Here is a 19,011-nt window from a genome sequence, read left to right as displayed (position 1 = left end):
TGTAAAATGTTGACTGAACATTAACTTTGGTATTAGTCTAGGAACTTCTAAAAGAATTCACAGTGACAGTTTTTCTAAAGCCAAAGTAAACCTTGGTCAACATTTATGGCTAGATATACATACTTTATTATTAAATATTAGGAGATTTGGTAATGAGTCAACATTCATATAAATATTGAGATTACTGACATCAGGTGGCATGGTGCACTATCTAATGAGGAAAAAAAAGGGAAAAGAATGACAAATGGTCTAATTAGGTGACTCAGAATATCCAGTTGCATGTTGCAGACTTAGTATGTTGGTATACTTTCAATGAATTATGTAGGAAATTATAATGGTACTGGAGGAGACTGACTTCACAGAGTCTTAATTTTTATTAATTCATTATAGCCTGATTGTTTCCAACAAGACTTAGTGTTTAGAGTAAAAATACATGAATGAAGTGTAGATGTTATGATCTTTGCTTCATGTTCCTAGATATCAGATACTATATATGCATATTATCTAGTATGCTGAAATCCATGGATTTGTATCTTTATTGCCTTGCTAGGTTTTTAGAAGTAACAGACAACACAATGATAAGAACTTAATTAAATCTCTTGTCCATACCTACTGAACAGAGTGTCATTTTCCCTTGGTTTTGGCCTTCTTGCCATTTTCATTCCATTTGATTTGACCAAGAAAATTTGAATTAAATTTGCAAGTCAAATGACAGGAGACATTTCTCAAAAAGGCATAATATCTACTGATCTTCTTTTCATCTATTCCTTTGTCATAAACATTTGTCTGGCAAGTGCCTTGATTAACTCTGGCTCCTTGTTGCTTTTGCTTGCATGTAACAGGATAAACAAAGCCATAACTCCATGATTTCAAATAAATGGGACCTAGACCAAAGTAAACTTTCTGCATCAGGACAACAACAACAGATGAACTACACTGAAACAAACAGAGAATTTAGATTTGCCTGCTTTCTTTTATCTGGAATAAAAAATAGACAATGGGGAAAGAACAGGGGATATTTAAATAATAACAGCAATAATAATGGCCAAAGAAAATAAATAGAAAGAAGGAAGGAAGGAAGGAAGGAAGGAAGGAAGGAAGGAAGGAAGGAAGGAAAGAAGGAAGGAAGGAAGGAAGGAACTTAGGACTGTGGGGAAAATTACACAAAGAGAGTTGAAGAATTATCCAGGTAGGCACCGCCTGTCTCTTCAGATAGACGTTTTAGTTTTTCATGGAGTATGCATATAGAATTAATAAGTGACCATAGCACTATCTAGTGTGCTGAGGCTGCTATAACAAAATATTTCAGACTGGTGGCTTCAACAACACAATTTTATTTCTTACAGTCCCAGAGGTGAGGAAATCCAAGATCAAGGGGTAGGCAAGATGTGTTTCATCCTGAACCCTCTTCTTTTGGCTGCTTATAGGTGGCCACCGTCTCCATCTCTCTGTGTGCTCCATAAGACCTCGTCTTTGTTTGCCCACAGGTGGAGAATGAGAGAGCTCTCTGGTGTCTCTATATTCTATAGACACCAATTCTACAGTATCAGGGCCCCACCCTTACAAACTTCCTTAACCTTAATTACTTCCTTAGAAGCTCCATCACCAAATATAGCCACACTGGGTGTGTGTGGGGGGGGGGGGGGGTTAGGGTTTCAACATATGAATTATTGGGCTACACAAACTTTCAGTCTATAATAAACACTTATTGACTTATTTGCTAAAGGAAACTTTTCTTATAAGGATATTAATGTTCTATGAGAAAATACCCTTTGATTTCCAATTCCAAATGATTCAAAGGCTGAATATCAAGAATCAAAGAGGAGGGCTTCACTGGTGGCGCAGTGGTTGAGAGTCCGCCTGCCAATGCAGGGGACACGGGTTCGTGCCCCGGTCTGGGAAGATCCCACATGCCGTGGAGCAGCTGGGCCCGTGAGCTATGGCCGCTGAGCCTGCGTGTCTGGAGCCTGTGTGCTCCGCAATGGGAGAGGCCACAACAGTGAGAGGCCCGCATACCAAAAAAAAAAAAGAATCAAAGAGGAAATTTCTCCTAGACTCCTCAGTAGAATTCTGATGTGCACCTCTTTAAATGATGGTATTTAAGATATGTTAGAGCAATTTTTCTTCCCCTCTGAGCCTTCTCTACGTAAATATAAGCAACCTCAATTTATTGCTCATGTTACATGATATGAGGCATGTCCAGGGAAAGACTTGGAAACCATCAATATTTCTTTTAAAATTCCATATAAGACCCTGGCTATATATGCTTTCCAACAGCCTGAAATTGATTTTTCTCACTGACTTATTTTGAACTACATATAACCCCCCGTGACAAAATAACATGAACGGAAATAAATATGAGTCCCACAAAATATGGCTAATGATTACTTCTTCATTTATTCAGCAAATATTTGCTGAGTATTCATTATGCATCATAAATTGGTTATTTGTTATTTGGAAGTTCCCTAGTTTATTTCTGTATCCCCAGGGTCTATGATATCCCCATTACGATATCATTTCTTTGTGGTAAGTGTTCTGATGAAAATAAAAAGGTTTTTAGAAGATTACATAACTAATTTATCTGAGGAGATTGGGGACAGCTAGTAAAAGAAAATTTCCCCAAAGGAGTGATATTTAAGCACAGACATAAACAATGCATAAATTTTAATAATTCAAATTAGGGCTGAGGAGGGATAGAGAGATTATGAGACAGAAAAAAGAGCAAATATGAAAGCCCTGAGGACAGTAAATCCTTAACTCAGAAAAGACCAGGAGGGCTGGAACAAAGAGAGAAAGAAGAGTGGCAAGACCAAATAAAAGTAGGTTAAATGATGTGACTAATGTTGTCATTAGTCAACAACTAATGTCAACAACTAATTGTCAACAACTAATGTTGTTCTGCACCAAGTCCTGTGCTGGAGACTGAGACTAGAGCTGTGACTAAGGCCAGTCTCCCTCAAGGGGCTTAGAGTTTAGTGAGATAATGCGCACATTTTATTGAATATTATCTATTTGTCTTAATATTATCTATAATGTCAAAACTGTTGCATAAGAATTCTAAGCACTTAATTTTAAAATGACTGCCTTTGTTAACAGCCTCTAGCACTTTCCAGTAAAATTACAACAAATGCTCTGGAATAACAAAATGACAAAACTAAGAATACAAGTAACTATTTTTATTCAAAATTAATCTGTTGTCAGAATCTGAAAGAAATTTCATGCATAATGGCATAACTGTAATGTGCTATCTGAAAGCAAGCAAGCCCATGCACCTACTATTTAACTGGTCCTTTCTTTACTATTTATTTGATATATACCTTGTATTACTCAGACAAGGAGTAAGGAATGCAACAAACCACTACTTTAGGAATATCGTCATTTGAAGTATGCCTGGTGCTATTTGTCCACTTTAACTCCCCTTCATGATCTTTCCTTCAACAGTTGGTCATAAACAGAAACAAATGGGTGTGGAGTATGAAGCAAGGTTTTTAAAATAGAGTCATTCATCCTCCTTGTTGTAAGGCTCATAAGCAAAACATTCCAGGAGGATGAGAAAACAGGAAGATCCGTAACTGAGAAAAATAATAGGGAATACAAATATTTAAATATTTCACCTACTGAGAATATCAGAGAAGTAGGTGATAAGGTTATGATATGTTCCTATCTCAGTGCAACTCAACTGCACTATATGGGTAGCATATCCATGGACATTAGTCTGTTGACCTGGATATTCATCCACCCTAGAGAATGCCAAATGCTTTTGGTCCATTCTCTTCTTAAATAGATCTTGGCACAATATCTTTCTATCTTTTGTCAAATTCTGTCATTATATACTCAAATTCAAAAGATTTAATTTTTTTAAAAAAAATCAATGGTCATTTCCTCTTTTTGTTTCATATATTTTTCAGTTTTAGAAAATGTCTGTGTTTTCTCTAGTAAATCATTATCAAGTATCCTCTTATATTGGGTATGCTCAAAAAGAAAAATAAATAAATGCACTAAATATAATAAGTAAGGGAAGAAGCCATAAGGACAGAACAGGTTAGGTTGTAGAGAAAACAAGATGATATAAAATGGAAATGCATGCACATATGAAGGACTGGAAAGAAGATTTTTAAGTAACACAATAATACAATTGAAGCCAAGTTTAGAGGTAGTGAACAGCTAAGTTACTATCCTTGATATGACTGCCTTTTCCCTTTGCATCATTGTAAAACAAATAAAACCAAAGAAAAAATTAAAAAGAAAGAAATGAGAGTGCACTTTTACAAAAAGTGTCTTCAAATAAACACCATCAATCATCTTAATGTTCAAAGTCAAAAGCTATTTTCTCTTTTTTAATATCAAGAACAAGGTACAGGTGTCTACCATAACTTCTTATATTCAAGATTGTATGTGGGGTTCTTGTTAGTATAGTTAAGATGAAAAAACAAATTAATATAGGCATTTAAAGCTATAAGTATCTCTCTAAGCACTGCTATAGCTGCATCCATTACTTTATGATTGACTGCATTTTCACTTACATTGTCTCACATTTTCAAAATTCCCTTTTGATTTCTTCATTGAATCATTGGTTATTGAGGAATGCATTAATTTCCACATATTTATGAGTTTCCCCAAATTTTTTACATTATTGATATCTAATTTCATTCTATTACTGTCAGAGAATGCACTTTGTATTATTAATACTTTGTATTATTTCGTTTATGCCTAGCCTATAGTATACATTGCAGAATGTTCCATGTGTACTTGAGAAGAATATTTATTCTGCTATTTGGGTAGAGTGTTGTATAAATATGTTAGGTATACTTGGTTTATACTGTTGTTCAAATCTTCTATTGCCCTATTTATTTCTGACTAATTTTCTTATCCATTACTGAAAGGAGAATACTGGAATACCGAACCATTACTTTTGAATTTCTAGTTATTATATCCTCAATAATATATTACATATGCATTGTGTTATACAATTGCTTTTTAAAAGTTAAGAAAAGAGAAAAACTATGCGTTTATACTGTCTTTGATAACTACATAATTACTTTTCCTGATGCTCTTTGTTTTTAATGTGGAGTTGAATTACCATCTGGGGATATTTGCTTTTCAGTCTGAAGAACTTCCTTTCCTGTTTCTTTTAAGACATGTCTGCTGGTGACAAATGCCCTCAGTTTTTTTGTAATCTGGGAATGTCTCTATTTCATTTTTTTTAAAGATAGCTTTGCTGAATATGTGATCCTTGGTTGAAAGTGTTTGCTTTGAGCATTCTGAATGTGCTAGCCCTCTTCCTTCTTGTGACCATTATTTCTATAAAGATTTAGTTGTTAATCTTATTGGGGTTCCCTTGGAAGTGATGAGTCAATTTTCTCTTGCTTTCAGCATTTTTTTTTTCTGTCTCTTTGTGTTTACGTTCCTGATGGTTGTTGAGCTTTCTGAATGTGGAGACTAATGTTTTCAAAATTTTTTGAAGTTTTCAGCCATATTTTTTCTTTTCTTTTCTTTGTCTCCTAGTATTTTCATTTCAGGTATATTTGTGCACTTAATGATGTCCCACATTTTTCTGAGGTTCTCTTCATTTTTCTTCTTTCTTTTTTCTCTATATTCTTCTTCAGCTTGCATATTTTCTATTGATCTATCTCCAAGTTCACTAATGCTTTCTTTTGCCAATTCAAATTTACAGTTGGTAATTTATCATTTTAGTTATTGTACTTTTCAACTCCACATCTTCCATTATGTTCTTTTTTTGATATTCTCTATGATAGGACATTGTTATCACTCCTTCATTTCCTTCTTTAAAGGTTTACTGTAGTTCATTGAACATGTTTACAATGGCTCCTTAGAAGTCTTTGGTTAATCTGATACCTGTTTGCTCTCATGGACAGTTTCTTTTGCCTGCTTTTTTGTTTTGTTTTGTTTTGCTCTAGTTTATGGGTCATGCCTTCTTGTTTCTTTGTATATCCTGTAATCTTTTGTTGAAGATTGGACATTTTTAGAGAATATATTATAGCAATATAATATATTGCTATAATATATGATATTGACTTTTCACTGAAGGCCTGTTACTGTAATTTCCTTGTTTATTTGTTTAATGATCAGCTAGATTACTTTAGTAAAGTCTACTTCCCCTCTGCAGTGTTAAGCCTCTAATGTTTCACTTCAGGGGATCCCAGCCTTGGGTATGCCCACAGTCACCCTCGAATGGCAGTGGTTTTGGCAGGGTTTACTGTCTCTTTACCTGACTACACCCAAGTTGCTAAACTCCACTGATTGCCAGATGATTTCTGTATTGTTTTTAATTTGGGGCCCTAAATTGTTCTACAGACTAATCCAACCCAATTTGGGCTCCTTCAAAAGGGTATTTCCCTTGGCAAGTGTTTCAGATTTGTTCTGAACCTGGCAGGCTCCTCTGCCTCTCTTTCCTGGGTTCTTTGCTTCTCCACTGAGGCAAAACTTTGAGCCACTGGCTTTGGAGCTGAATTGGACACTATGCTGGGTTTCTCCGAGTGACGCCTCTACTTTAGGAGCTGGGCACTTGATGCAAGGGAACAGTAGCCTCAAGTCTTTTGGGCTTGGCTCTCCCAGTGTGAAACCACTGCTTTACAGTCCAGGGCAAGCACAATTGCGGCCCTGTATTCCCTGTGAAGCCTTGCCAAGGTAGAGCCTCTGTTGCACAAGTATAGGCTGTGAAGAAGAAAGGAGCCCCTCTTCTTGGCCATACCGATTCAGAATTTAGTTGATCAATAGGTAGCTAGGAGCAGGGTGAGAACTGGCAACACCTTGCCCTCCAACTGCTAGCTGGGGTGGGGTGGGGGGAGCCCTGTGTTCTTGGCTGAACCAGTTTGGAGTGGAGTTTCCATCTTGCAGAGCTGAGAGAAGGGATGAAGGAACTAGGTTCTGGTTGACAAACTACATTCTCATCATTCCTACCAGACTCTAATAGATTTTCTTGAATAAACATTTCTGCATTTGCTGCTTGTCTCCAGGACCGTTTCCAGAGACACTAATTTTTTTAAATGTTATTTTATAATTCTCCCCAGTTCCACTGGGGAGCAATTCCGTGGAGTTCCTCATATTATCATGCTCCTCACACATATCTCTGTGTTGAGATATATTTTTATAAGTAAAAAAAAGGTTTAGAAGTTTACTAGAATTAAAATCAATGCGTACAACAATCAGATGAACAATGAGATGAAAATATAATTTTAGAAAGGTAATATTTACTAAAGAAACAAAGTACATGCAGTACTAATAATAAGTGTAAAAAATATGTGAAAATCTCTTGTAGCTAAAATAAAAACGTTTTAACATATATTAAAGAAAATAAAGAAACCACGATATTGGTATAGAAGACTAAACATAATAAAGCTGTCAGTTCTCTAAATTTATTTACATCTTAATATAATTTCTACTAAAACTCTTATAGGAATTTTCACGGAACTTGATAATCTCTTCTATATTTGTCAGAGATTAGCAAATGGACAAGTATAGCTGAAATATTCCTAAAGAAGAACACGACAGGGGAAAATACCCTAACAAACATCGAGATTTATTACAAAGTTTTCATACATAAAAAGCATGGTATTGATGCAGGATTAGAAAAACAGCATTGGAACATGATAGAGAGCCTAAAAGGATGAAGATGCAAAAAAATTTGATTTGTGAGAGACTGAGAATTGAAGATCAGTGGGTAAGGGATAAGTTACTCTATAATTAACCTTGGAAAAATCAATAATCAGTACAGAAAAAACCAATTCCATACAATTGTTTAAATGTGAACGGTAACATTATGAGAACTAATTTTTATATAATTAATAATTTAAAAAATAAGGCTAAATGACTAATCATTAAAGAGATAGATAAAATTGACTACATTGAGATTAAAATTTTAATAAAATGAAAAGGCATATGTTTTAAAGAAACAAACAAGAACTTTGTTAAAGATATTTGCAACATGTAGATTGAGAGAAACATGTATTTCAAATACATGAATTGGAAGTGTGTGAAACTGCTAATATTCAATGTTTTTTTGAGTGTTAAAATAATGACAATTCAATTTGGCCTAATGAAATAACTAAATAATCAATAAATGCAAGTTCCAATCAAAAATATGGTAAAAAATTAATAGGCAAGTAGGGAATTGACTTTGCCTGGAAGTAGCAGGTAAATTTTAGCAAAAATGACTCACAGACTCCCTTTACTCAGTCAATAATTTTCTTTATATAGAAAGGGAGTAACACGTACAGATACCAGGAGTAGTAAAAAAATGAGTATGAGTTTGGTCTTAGACCCATCAATGCTTTTCTAAGTAAGAAAGGAGATGGTTTTGTTCTGCAATGAGTAATACTCCTGCTGCAGTTTCTAAATTATCATTATAGTTCGTTTTAAAGAGCGAATATGCAAAGATAGTTTCTCATATAAATAATGTTGACCACAGAAAGACAAAAGCCTCGTTCTAATTTTATTAATTGCATCTTGAAGAACAATTCCCATCTTCTGTTTTGAACTATGGTATACGAAATCACCCACAAGTGTTGCTTGTACTAATTTTAACTGTATTCAGTCTTGTCACACACTTTCTGGAAATGTAACACAGCTATATATTCTGTATTTTTTCAAGATGGTGTTCTCCTGCTTTTAGCTGAGTGCAATTTCCTTCTATGTCATGGAAATAAAGGTGACTAGATCATTTGGAATACCACTGCGTACTTCCACTAGAGACTTCTTTTCACTCTTCAAATTACTAAATAATGAGGCACAACCAGCAATAATTTAGAAAAAAAAAGTTAACTCAGAGTTTTTTCTTTTTCTTTTCTCTTTAACTGCTTACTAGCAAGGCATTGTAGGTCCACATATATCTTAAAGCAAAAACAAATATAATTTATACATTTATTTTAGGGAATGTCACTTTTTTTTGAATTCTGGTATAGTACTATATGGTTCAGAAGATTTAACACATTTACTTAAAAGCACTTGAGTGGAATATCTATTCATGTATTTGTGTATTCTGGAAACCAGTAGGACACTGATGACCAGGAACTGGACAGCAATGGTTTGGAATGCCTGCCTTAATATGCAACAACGAGGTAGACAAGAGTTCTGGGGTCTGCAAACTTGTCAATATTTGAAAAAATCCCAACTGAAATAATCATTTTGCCCAATTGTACTGCACACATTAACCAAAGTTATGTTTATTTGCTTTTGGCTGGAATATCAGTGTGAAATCATCAGTGTTCCCATGTTGAATAGACCTATGTCTTTCATTAATCAAAATGAGAAAATAGATTAATAATTTATATATATATACATATATGCATACATATATAGCTATAGTTCATGAGATAGGGATGAGTGACAATAAAGAGTTCGTTTTGGGGGTGAAATTTTGAGAACAATAGCGCTACCACGGGACCAATCACTTCTCACTGGCCAGTTCTACATCGAGCTGAAGTATGCCATTAAGTATTGCTTAAATGTCCTTAAGTGTTGCTCCAGATAACCAATATACATTTCCATATGATTAATTAATACATTAAAAATGGACCACCTGCTCCTATGACTTTTCATCACTTAATTCTTACTTGTGTAACCACTAGAGGTCTTCTCTGCAGAATTTTTAAATATGTGGCATATCTCCTCCAATTGGCAGTAAATGGGACTTTTGTTATGTGTTAGTGTAAAATGCTCTAGAGCATGAGTAAGTGTTTTTAGGTATCTGTGAGAGTCAAATGCATTGTTTTGTATGCCATACTGTCATATAGTCTACTTTTAACACAAAGCTTCTCAAACATGACTTTCAAATGTGATGAAATTCTGTCACGTTTGCATTATCAGGACAAACGAGAGAACATTAAACTTATTTATGGGGACTTGGGGTAATTTGTGTCTTCTGAAAGGACACTTGAAGATCATTTTTGTAAAAGATTTCTTTTGCATTTACAAGGTGGTGGTAAAACTCCATTAGTTTATCCTAGACCAAGCTCACTGAACCTGTTAGGGTGTGGATGTTTTGGTCCATGCCAACTGGGAAAGTGGGAAAGGGGAGAGGGAGAGAGCTGGAGTGGTTCAGTGGAGTTGGGATTGTCTTGAGGCTTGCAGAGGATTTATGAACTAGAAAAACAAGTGTTGTTTGGGCAGCCATTTTGAAATGATGCAAACTATTGTAATTTTCACTTTTTCCAGATAATTCCCTCAGCATTTTGGCAAAGCATAATGGATTCAACCGCCAGAAGCAAGAAGTCTATCTTTTACCAATCATAATCAGTGATAGCGGGAATCCTCCTCTGAGCAGCACCAGTACCCTGACCATCCGGGTCTGTGGCTGCAGCAGTGATGGTGTTGTCCAGTCTTGTAATGTTGAAGCTTATGTACTTCCGATTGGACTCAGTATGGGCGCCTTAATTGCCATATTAGCATGCATCATTTTGCTGCTAGGTATGTATTTTCTTCATAGCCGAATGGTCACCATTTTTCTGGTTCATAAATGACTGTAAAGAAGGACAGAAAACCCTAACCCAGCCTAGAAAACCCTAATTAGCATTCTTTGGAAGAAAAATTCCTTTGTATATACTTCTCCAAGCTTTGAGGTCACTAAGAGAAGGGAAAAAAAAAGAATTGTAATAGTAAATATTCAATTGGAGAGAACTATTCAGTGCCTTTTTTAATCCCATCACTGGTGAAAAGACTAAGCATAATGGTGGTGGAAGTGGGGATGGACCTTTATGTGGTTACAACAGCAACTATTACATTAGAAGGCCTCCAGATCTTCTGATACATGCCAGTTTACTTCAATGGGGGCACACATATGTCCAAAATACTCTTTTATCTAAACAATGTATAGATTGGGTTACGGAGTCCATCCAATCACAAAATTTGGCAAGATAAAAACAAACCAAAAAAACCCAAGCAAACAAAAAATACATTTTCTTCAAAATTGCATTGTTTCTCAGATATTTTTCTTGATATTACAATCAAATTTAGATGAAGACTGCAAAATAAGAAAAAGCTTTTGTAACTTTTCTACTAAAAAATCCAATTATAAAAATGAGATTAGACAGTAGGAAGACACACAAAAGGAAAGTTATATCTTATCCTGCCCTTAGATGAAGGTTATGTCAGTTTTTACCTTCCTGGTTACATCTGTTCTGTTCACCCAAGTACCCTGAGTTGATCATCGTTTCCTGCCACATTTTTTTAATGTCATTAGCCCAAGTTTGGTGTGGCTGATCTGGCTAGTTTTTTATGTGTTCCTCTCCCTTCCCCGACCCGTAGTCCTACCTTACCAGATAGTGGAGTGCTAGCTTTCATACAAGAGAAGAAGTTGCCCATGCAAAGTTGACATTCACCTTAATATATCATTTCATCTGTGAATGGACACTATTTTATTGGAAAGAGTCTTGAAGGACTGATTTTTAAAAAATACAAAATGTACTGAATATGATCTATTCAGCTCCTTTTTCTTTATAGAAGAGGGTCATGGAGCCAAAAAGTATTGAATAAACGGCCCAAGACACACAGCAAGTTAGTTACGCTATCGGTGCTGTTTCCCTTTTTGGGCCGTTCACTCTAGAGCTCCTAACGGTATTAAATGTAGCTTTCACCATAAATAGATACAAACTTGTGCTTTTAACCCAGCTTCTTCATCACCATTTAATAAACAGAAGCAACCTGGAATAGTATTCACTCAAAATTCAGTGCTCATACTTCAGAAAGGTATTTCACTTAATTCCCAAGTGAATGCATGAAAGGTACGTGCTCAGTAAGTTTTTAAATAGCGCCCCTCTCTCTTAACATACATGATGCGTTGCTTGTGAAATTATACCTGAGTCTGGCTAATCGCTATTTTGTGTTTTTCCTGTAGTCATCGTGGTGCTGTTTGTAACTCTGCGGCGACATAAAAACGAGCCTTTAATTATCAAAGATGATGAAGATGTGCGAGAAAACATCATTCGCTACGATGACGAAGGAGGAGGGGAAGAAGACACGGAGGCTTTTGACATTGCAACTTTACAAAACCCAGATGGAATTAATGGATTTTTACCCCGTAAAGATATTAAACCAGATTTGCAATTTATGCCAAGGCAAGGGCTTGCTCCAGTTCCGAGCGGTGTGGATGTGGATGAATTTATAAATGTGCGGCTACACGAGGCAGATAACGACCCCACAGCCCCACCGTATGACTCCATTCAGATTTATGGCTATGAAGGCCGAGGGTCCGTGGCCGGCTCCCTCAGCTCCCTGGAGTCCACCACCTCAGACTCGGATCAGAATTTTGACTACCTCAGTGACTGGGGTCCCCGCTTTAAGAGACTGGGTGAACTCTACTCTGTCGGTGAAAGTGACAAAGAAACTTGACAGTGGATTATGAATAAATCAGTGGGAACTGAGCATTCTGTAATATTCTAGGGTCACTCCCCTTAGATACAACCAATGTGGCAATTTGTTTTAGAGGCAAGTTTAGCACCAATCATCTATAAACTCAACTACATTTTAATGTTGAACCAAAAAAGTAATAATAAAAATAAAAAAGTATATGTTAGGAGGTTATAAATCTTGTGGAGTGTGAATTAAAGTATGTGGAGTGTCTAGAAGTCTTTGGATATTTGATATTTACCTGACCAACACAAAGATTGGGATCCTGGCTCGTCCTTAGAGAAATGGTTTAAAAAGAGGAAAAAATCAAACTTAAAAAGGTGCTTTCTTAGAAAAATGGACCTGCAAGAGATTTGCTACTGATATGTGTCTTCTGCAAGGATTTTTATAAATGAAAATGGTTTTTTCCCCTTCACCAATAAGGATCCCGCCACAAATGATAAAGCAATACTTGGTCTGCTGTACACTCTGACTTTTTGGAGCTTTGGGAGGCCTCCTAGATTATATGGTACGGTGACCACACCTTGTACATAACTGTTGGCCCCATTCATCAGAGACTGAATAGCATCTTTAAATATTGTGTCGAGCCTTAAAATATTCACGTTTGTAATCCATTCCAGGGTGGGGACTGCCAACTCAATAGTGGGAGGAGAGAAATCCCATTCAAACAGGCTTGTTCTCTGGAAGCAGGATTACTCATTCCCCCCGGTTCATCTTCTCCCACAAGGACACAAAGATAAACTGTGTCACACAGTGGACTACATAAGAGACAGATGATTTTATTGCTAGCGCGTGAATTTATTTGTTTAATCCTCGAAATAAATATTTTATTGATGTCCATTAATGCTTTTATTTATTAAGGTTGGTAATCTATAGATTAAGGGACTATATGAAAAAAAAACCTAAATTATATCCATTAATAATACTTTAGATTGTTTTATATAAATATATATACAATGAATGTTTAATACATGTACATTTTGATGAGATGAGTATGGCAGGCAATATTATCAAAAGGGAGCTAATAGTCTCTTTAGAGTAGAAAGTGTTATTGTGACTGGTGATGGCAGGAACAGCATTTTCCCAGAGAAACTTTTGGACTGTTTTCTATTTTGTTCATAATCCTAGTATTTGGTGTTTTTACTACAAGCACAAACATCTGAAAGTATACTGATTCATGTGAATATTTAAACTCTAGACTTTTAGATGCCTACATAATGCCCTGCCCAATAAACATGCTTCAAGTTGCCTCCACAGTTTTAGAGCAGGAACTGATTTGTACATAATTTTACTGCTTCTGTTTTTAGCACTTCTCTCCCTGATCTTCATGGTGATGCACAGAATGTCTTAGACTCCAAAAGAGAACAGCACTAGAAGATGTGAGCATATTCAATTTTTAATGCAAACCTGCCATTTAGGAGTAGAAAATGTATGATAAAACTCAAGTACTACATGCAGATCATTTTAATTTTCTACTTTGCTTTAATGCAATATTGTTTATTTACTTCATGTATTGTATTCAGAGAAACTCCTGTATTGTTTCCTACTTTGTGAAATATATTTTTATAAATACCTTTGTTGTCATCATTTTTTTTTTCCCATCAGATGAAGATCGATTAACAGAGTCATCAACTCTAATTAGAATTCTAGAACTTTCAACTAAATTATAAGGATCACTTTTATTTGTAAGAGTCTTCATTATAAAGAACCAGAAATGAGAAATGGTTTGGCAATGATCACACAGCAAGATACCAACAGGGACATTAAAGAAACACAGTGTATGTACAGGCTAGTCCAGCTGTGCCAGTTGGGTCCTCTTGGAAGCAAACGCTAAATCAGAGTTAGGAGTAAAAGATAAAAGAGAAAGGAAACAGGATTGAGCAGGGAAAGTTTTCATACAGGAATGCAGATTTTAAAACTTGTAAAAGTAGAGAGATTAGGAAGCAGGATTTGACAAGAGAGCCTTAGACTGCAAAGCAGACCTGACAAATCTTTGCAAGGCAAATCAGGGATTTTAATGGAATCCTGTTAAAGGAGTCCCTCATTGGGAAAAAACAGACCCCAGGTACTTCCCTGGTGGTCCAGTGATTGAGAGTCCACCTTCCAATGCAGGGGGCATGGGTCTGATCCCAGGTCAGGGAACTAAGATCCCACATGCCGCGGGGCAACTAAGCCCGTGTGCCCCAACTAAAGAGCCCGTGGGCCTCAATGAAAGATCCCGCAGGCCGAAACTAAGACCTGATGCAGCCAAAAATAAATAAATATTAAAAAAAAAAAAAATAGACTCCAGTTGCCCTGCCATCTCAGTCATTGGCTTGGGGCTGCCTGAGAAAAGTATGGCTTTGGCTAGAAAACCAAAGGCACCAACTTCTGGAGGCTGACTCCACTGTGATTTTTATGAAGTTTGAGGATTATACTTAGAATTTACAACTACCCAGTGCTCAGTGACCTAACTGACACCTTACTGAGTTTCTCTTGCCTGAGAATAGTTCGTCTTTAGTGCTTATCATCATGGCTATTGAACACTTTTCAATGAAGTCAAAATGATGGCCCAAATTGACTTTAAAATACACCAGGACTTGGCACAGTGACTAAAGCAAATACTTGGTGAATGCAGATTATTAATGGTAGTTTTAGTAGTAACCAATACTAATATTCTGACTATCTCACATTCTAAACCAAGGCGAGATTATTACTTCACTTATCTCTTGCATACCAGACTCATTTCTAGGGTACCTTTCAGTGAAATGGCATAGGTTAGAGACATATAAACATGTCTAACAAAAATTACACTAGTTTTCAGGAGTAGGAAATCCATATCTTCCAATCTTGGCAATCAATAAAATAATCTTCATATGGTGATTTTCAAGGGCAGGAGATAATATCTGGTATACCAGTTGTCCAATCTTATCTCAAAATTTACTTTGCCCAGAAAGAGAGAATGAAAGTGTGGTTTTCTTGTTGATTTTCTTTGTCACCATCTTGCTGACTGTGCTTAATAGCCCATTTAAGGTTTTTTTTAATATGGAATCAAGTAAATGATACCATGTTCATACAGGGATGAACTATACTTTTAGAGTACCCTGAATTTAATAAAGATCTGAGGAATATACACACACACTCTCACACACATACCCCTACCTTGACTTCAAGTACTTTTTACTTTGGCAATAGAGTTGCTAAAATTTCCTGAACCAAAAGAGGTTGATGGGGTTCCTAAACTTTTAGGATTTGAGTAGGCCATACACAACTCTTTAAATAATGCATTCTTTAACTTTATTAAAGTGACTATTTTTGTCTCTGTGCATTGTTTTCTGTCGCAGCAATACTGACATATGTCTTACATATTACGTGTGTGGTTATTTGGCAAAAGAAATGCTCATTCAGTCCATAGGCATTTTAATGTGTCTGTAGGTCTTTATTGTGTCCCAAGCATCAGTCTTTTTTCATTCTTGAAACTTATCCCTGCCCAAGGGTTCTCTGCCTAATGGAGAAGAACCAGTGAGTTGGAACCAAGTGAGACAAAATTATCTCCCTCTGCCTACTTCACAATTCAAGGTCCCTGCCTGGAGAACTAATGCATCCCTGGGTGACTGGACACCACATGGGATCAATTCAGCCTCACCCCTGCTCACTATTTGAACAAATCAAATTACAAAATTGTCTTTTAAACATCCACATATGTATACTAAGGAGTACTGAAGCCATTCTTTATAATAATCTTTTATGAGTACAGTAATAAGATTAAAAATAGTTTATAATAGGATGATTAAAATATGCTAGAAATTAAATTCAAGTTCAGCCTTGCCACGCAGAATTGTGATTTCTAAAATATGGACTTTACAGTAAAAGGGTTTTGGAGAAATGTGTGGGTAAGTGTTTGTATGTATATAAAATAAAACTTAGATTCACTGGCATCACCAGTGAAACAAGAATGCTGAGATGAGAAAGAGCCAAGTGTGTCTTTGGGAGAGTTTTTTGCTTAATCAGATGCTTAACGTAAGACAAGTCTCTGCATGAGACTTGGAAATCTCCTAGGAGCAGCGAGATTCCACACTGAGACCCAACAGAGTTCTGGGCTATGCTGAATTCTGGAGAAGGAAAAGCAGGTGCTGAGAGCTAAGTAGCCAATTACTCTTTATAGCCACATAAGACAGGAGGCAAGCCGGCCTTTCCAACAAGTTGTATTATGTGATCACTGGCTTTGCAGGGAATCTCACGAATGTATAACCTTCTGATTGCCTTTTTGATTGAAAGTTCCATCTGAGATCAGGGCAGTGCAACCAGTAATAAGATTTCAAAAAATCCCATCACTGGCACTGTTGGAAGGGCTGAGCATGACTGAAATCCCATCACTGTCAGTCAAAAAATAAGGTAACAGTGGGCATCACTATAAAAGTGATATAAATTCACAATTTAAACATGAATATCAACACTGAAAAGGCTATATATACACATATATATTTATATACACATATATATTTATATACACACACTCAAGGTTTTAGAAATAAATTTATATTTGCAATTTTTCATCTCCCAATCACACGTTACCAAAAACCTGGAATGGTGGCTTTTTGTTTTTCTGAATCTAACTTTGAAAGAAACTGGATTGAAGGTAAAGGATTTTAAATGCCGGTTTTTATTTAAGAATGAAATAATGACTCGCAATACCTGAAATTAGAATGAAATGCATAACATTGTAAAGCTGGATTAGATTTCTTTAAATATTGTTCTGTAGAGACAATAATTGTAGAATGTATTTTGCAAGGAATATAGTTTTCAACGTATTTTTATTTTCCTCTATTCCAGTACTTTAAAAAATTTTTGCTATACAAAGCTTCTTTGCAAAGTTACTCAGCTGGCCAGACCATGTTGCATGTATTGTTGTCATTGCTGTTATTGCTGTTTATGACGATTGTAGAAGACAGAAATTCTATGAGTAAAGTAGATGCTTATTTTCATTATTTTCTTAGTCAACACACATTTATATATCACCTGGTATACTTTTTGTTGTTATTGTTTAAATGATATACTCTTGACATTAAAGATATTCTAGTCCCAGTATTTTCCACCCAGTCCTAGTAGTATGGGGGTCATGCCACTTAAAATCCCCCTGACTTGATGGTCTATCTATAAGAGAATTGTGTCTCCTACAAATATTGAGCCATCACCCTGCTCAACAATCGGGTTATGTAGTTGATATGGAAAGATTACATGAGATGATGAGATAGCATCTCCAAACATATCTCTTTTATTTATAAATTTGAGCTAATGAATCTCATCTAAGCTAATTGTCAAAACATTCTTTTTCTATGGTCTCGTCACCTGTTATTTGCGTCAAGGTTTAAACTTAGATTGGTCTGACATTAAAGCCTGTGACTTTCGACTAAACAACATTTTCTGTAATTATCATGTGAGGCTCGTAATGACAAGAAATAGAAACTAAGTTACATACAGTGATATGGAAGAACTGAGGAGGAAGAAAGTGACTCTAAATGGGAAGTCTTCATGGAGAAGTTTTAAAATAAGATGAGAACTGAAGCAACAGTAATCACAGCTTTTCAAACACCCAACACTAAGAGGAGGAAATTATCAAAAGATCACATTTATAGACTAATGACATTTTTATGGACATTCAGAAAGATCTGGAAAGTGAGTGCTCATAGGAACTCTAGGTTTGCCTAAATTGAGGCATGTTTTGGGGATGAGAAAAATGAGGTTCAGAGATGTCTTAAGGGATTTTTCATGGTTAAATTACACTTCTAATAAGTGAAAGAGGCAGGAATCAAACTCTGGTCTTCTAGTTCATTGCTAGGACTGTGAAGTTCTAAGTGTTTTTGTGTGCATGCCCCCCCCTCTTTTATTTATAGAAGTTTCATCTGGGCTGCAAGGCAGGTAGGCATTTGCTGGAGGAATTGGTATTTGGTTCTCTCTTCCCCCAACTTGAGTTACCTGCCATCATCTGACACACATCTTGAGTGTAAGTATTATCTCTTGCAAGTATCTTTATTAACAGATCATAGGTACCTCTATTATTATCCACAGATGACAGAAGAAGGGTTGTTATAAGGAATAGCACAGGATGCTGTCTGAGAAGGAAAATGGTAGAAAACAAAGGCTTCAATGAACCCAGAGACTCAGACAAGAAAAGAAAATGAAAGATCACTGAAGGTAAATTTTAATTCCTTCAGATCTCCTCTGTTCATGCAAAGATATCCAGGGCCACTCTGTGACTCCTCATAAAAATCAGCTGGGATTTAACAGCTACGGTCTAACTGAACACAACAGGAGTTACTGGGATCCTTCTCTCTCCCTAATATGTGCATTCACTCATTGTCACTTCACCTAATGTTATTTTCTAGGTTTTCTTTAATTCAACCTCTAAAGTTTGAGAATTATTACACATTTGTCAAGTCTAATTGTTTCATGAGTGAATGGACTATCTAAGCCCAAGGACAGAGCTACAAATAACGATATTGCAAATAAACTTAAAAAAAAAGAATCTTTCTAAATTTTTTACAAATATGTGCTAGATTCTATAATCATAAACCATTTGCCTTGCCTTTCTAAGACATGGAGTCGGATTGGATCAATTATAGAAACAAATAAATAATAAAACATTAGATTTGTCTATGCTGTGGAAAA

General features: G+C 35.9%; 1 protein-coding gene across 1 annotated transcript in view; it reads left to right on the top strand.

Annotated features, from left to right (window-relative positions):
- Positions 1 to 12,345, top strand: part of CDH8 (cadherin 8) — a 369,599-nt gene extending 357,254 nt beyond the window's left edge. Inside the window, exons 10-11 of the mRNA XM_065898690.1 lie at positions 10,174 to 10,425; positions 11,852 to 12,345. Coding sequence (XP_065754762.1) covers positions 10,174 to 10,425; positions 11,852 to 12,345 — 746 coding nt within the window. The remainder of the gene's footprint in view (positions 1 to 10,173; positions 10,426 to 11,851) is intronic.
- Positions 12,346 to 19,011: the final 6,666 nt, after the last annotated feature.

Source organism: Phocoena phocoena, chromosome 20, assembly GCF_963924675.1.
Source record: "Phocoena phocoena chromosome 20, mPhoPho1.1, whole genome shotgun sequence".
Lineage (NCBI taxonomy): Eukaryota > Metazoa > Chordata > Mammalia > Artiodactyla > Phocoenidae > Phocoena > Phocoena phocoena.
Note: the sequence above shows the minus strand (reverse complement) of the source record. Positions and strands in the feature narration are given on the sequence as shown.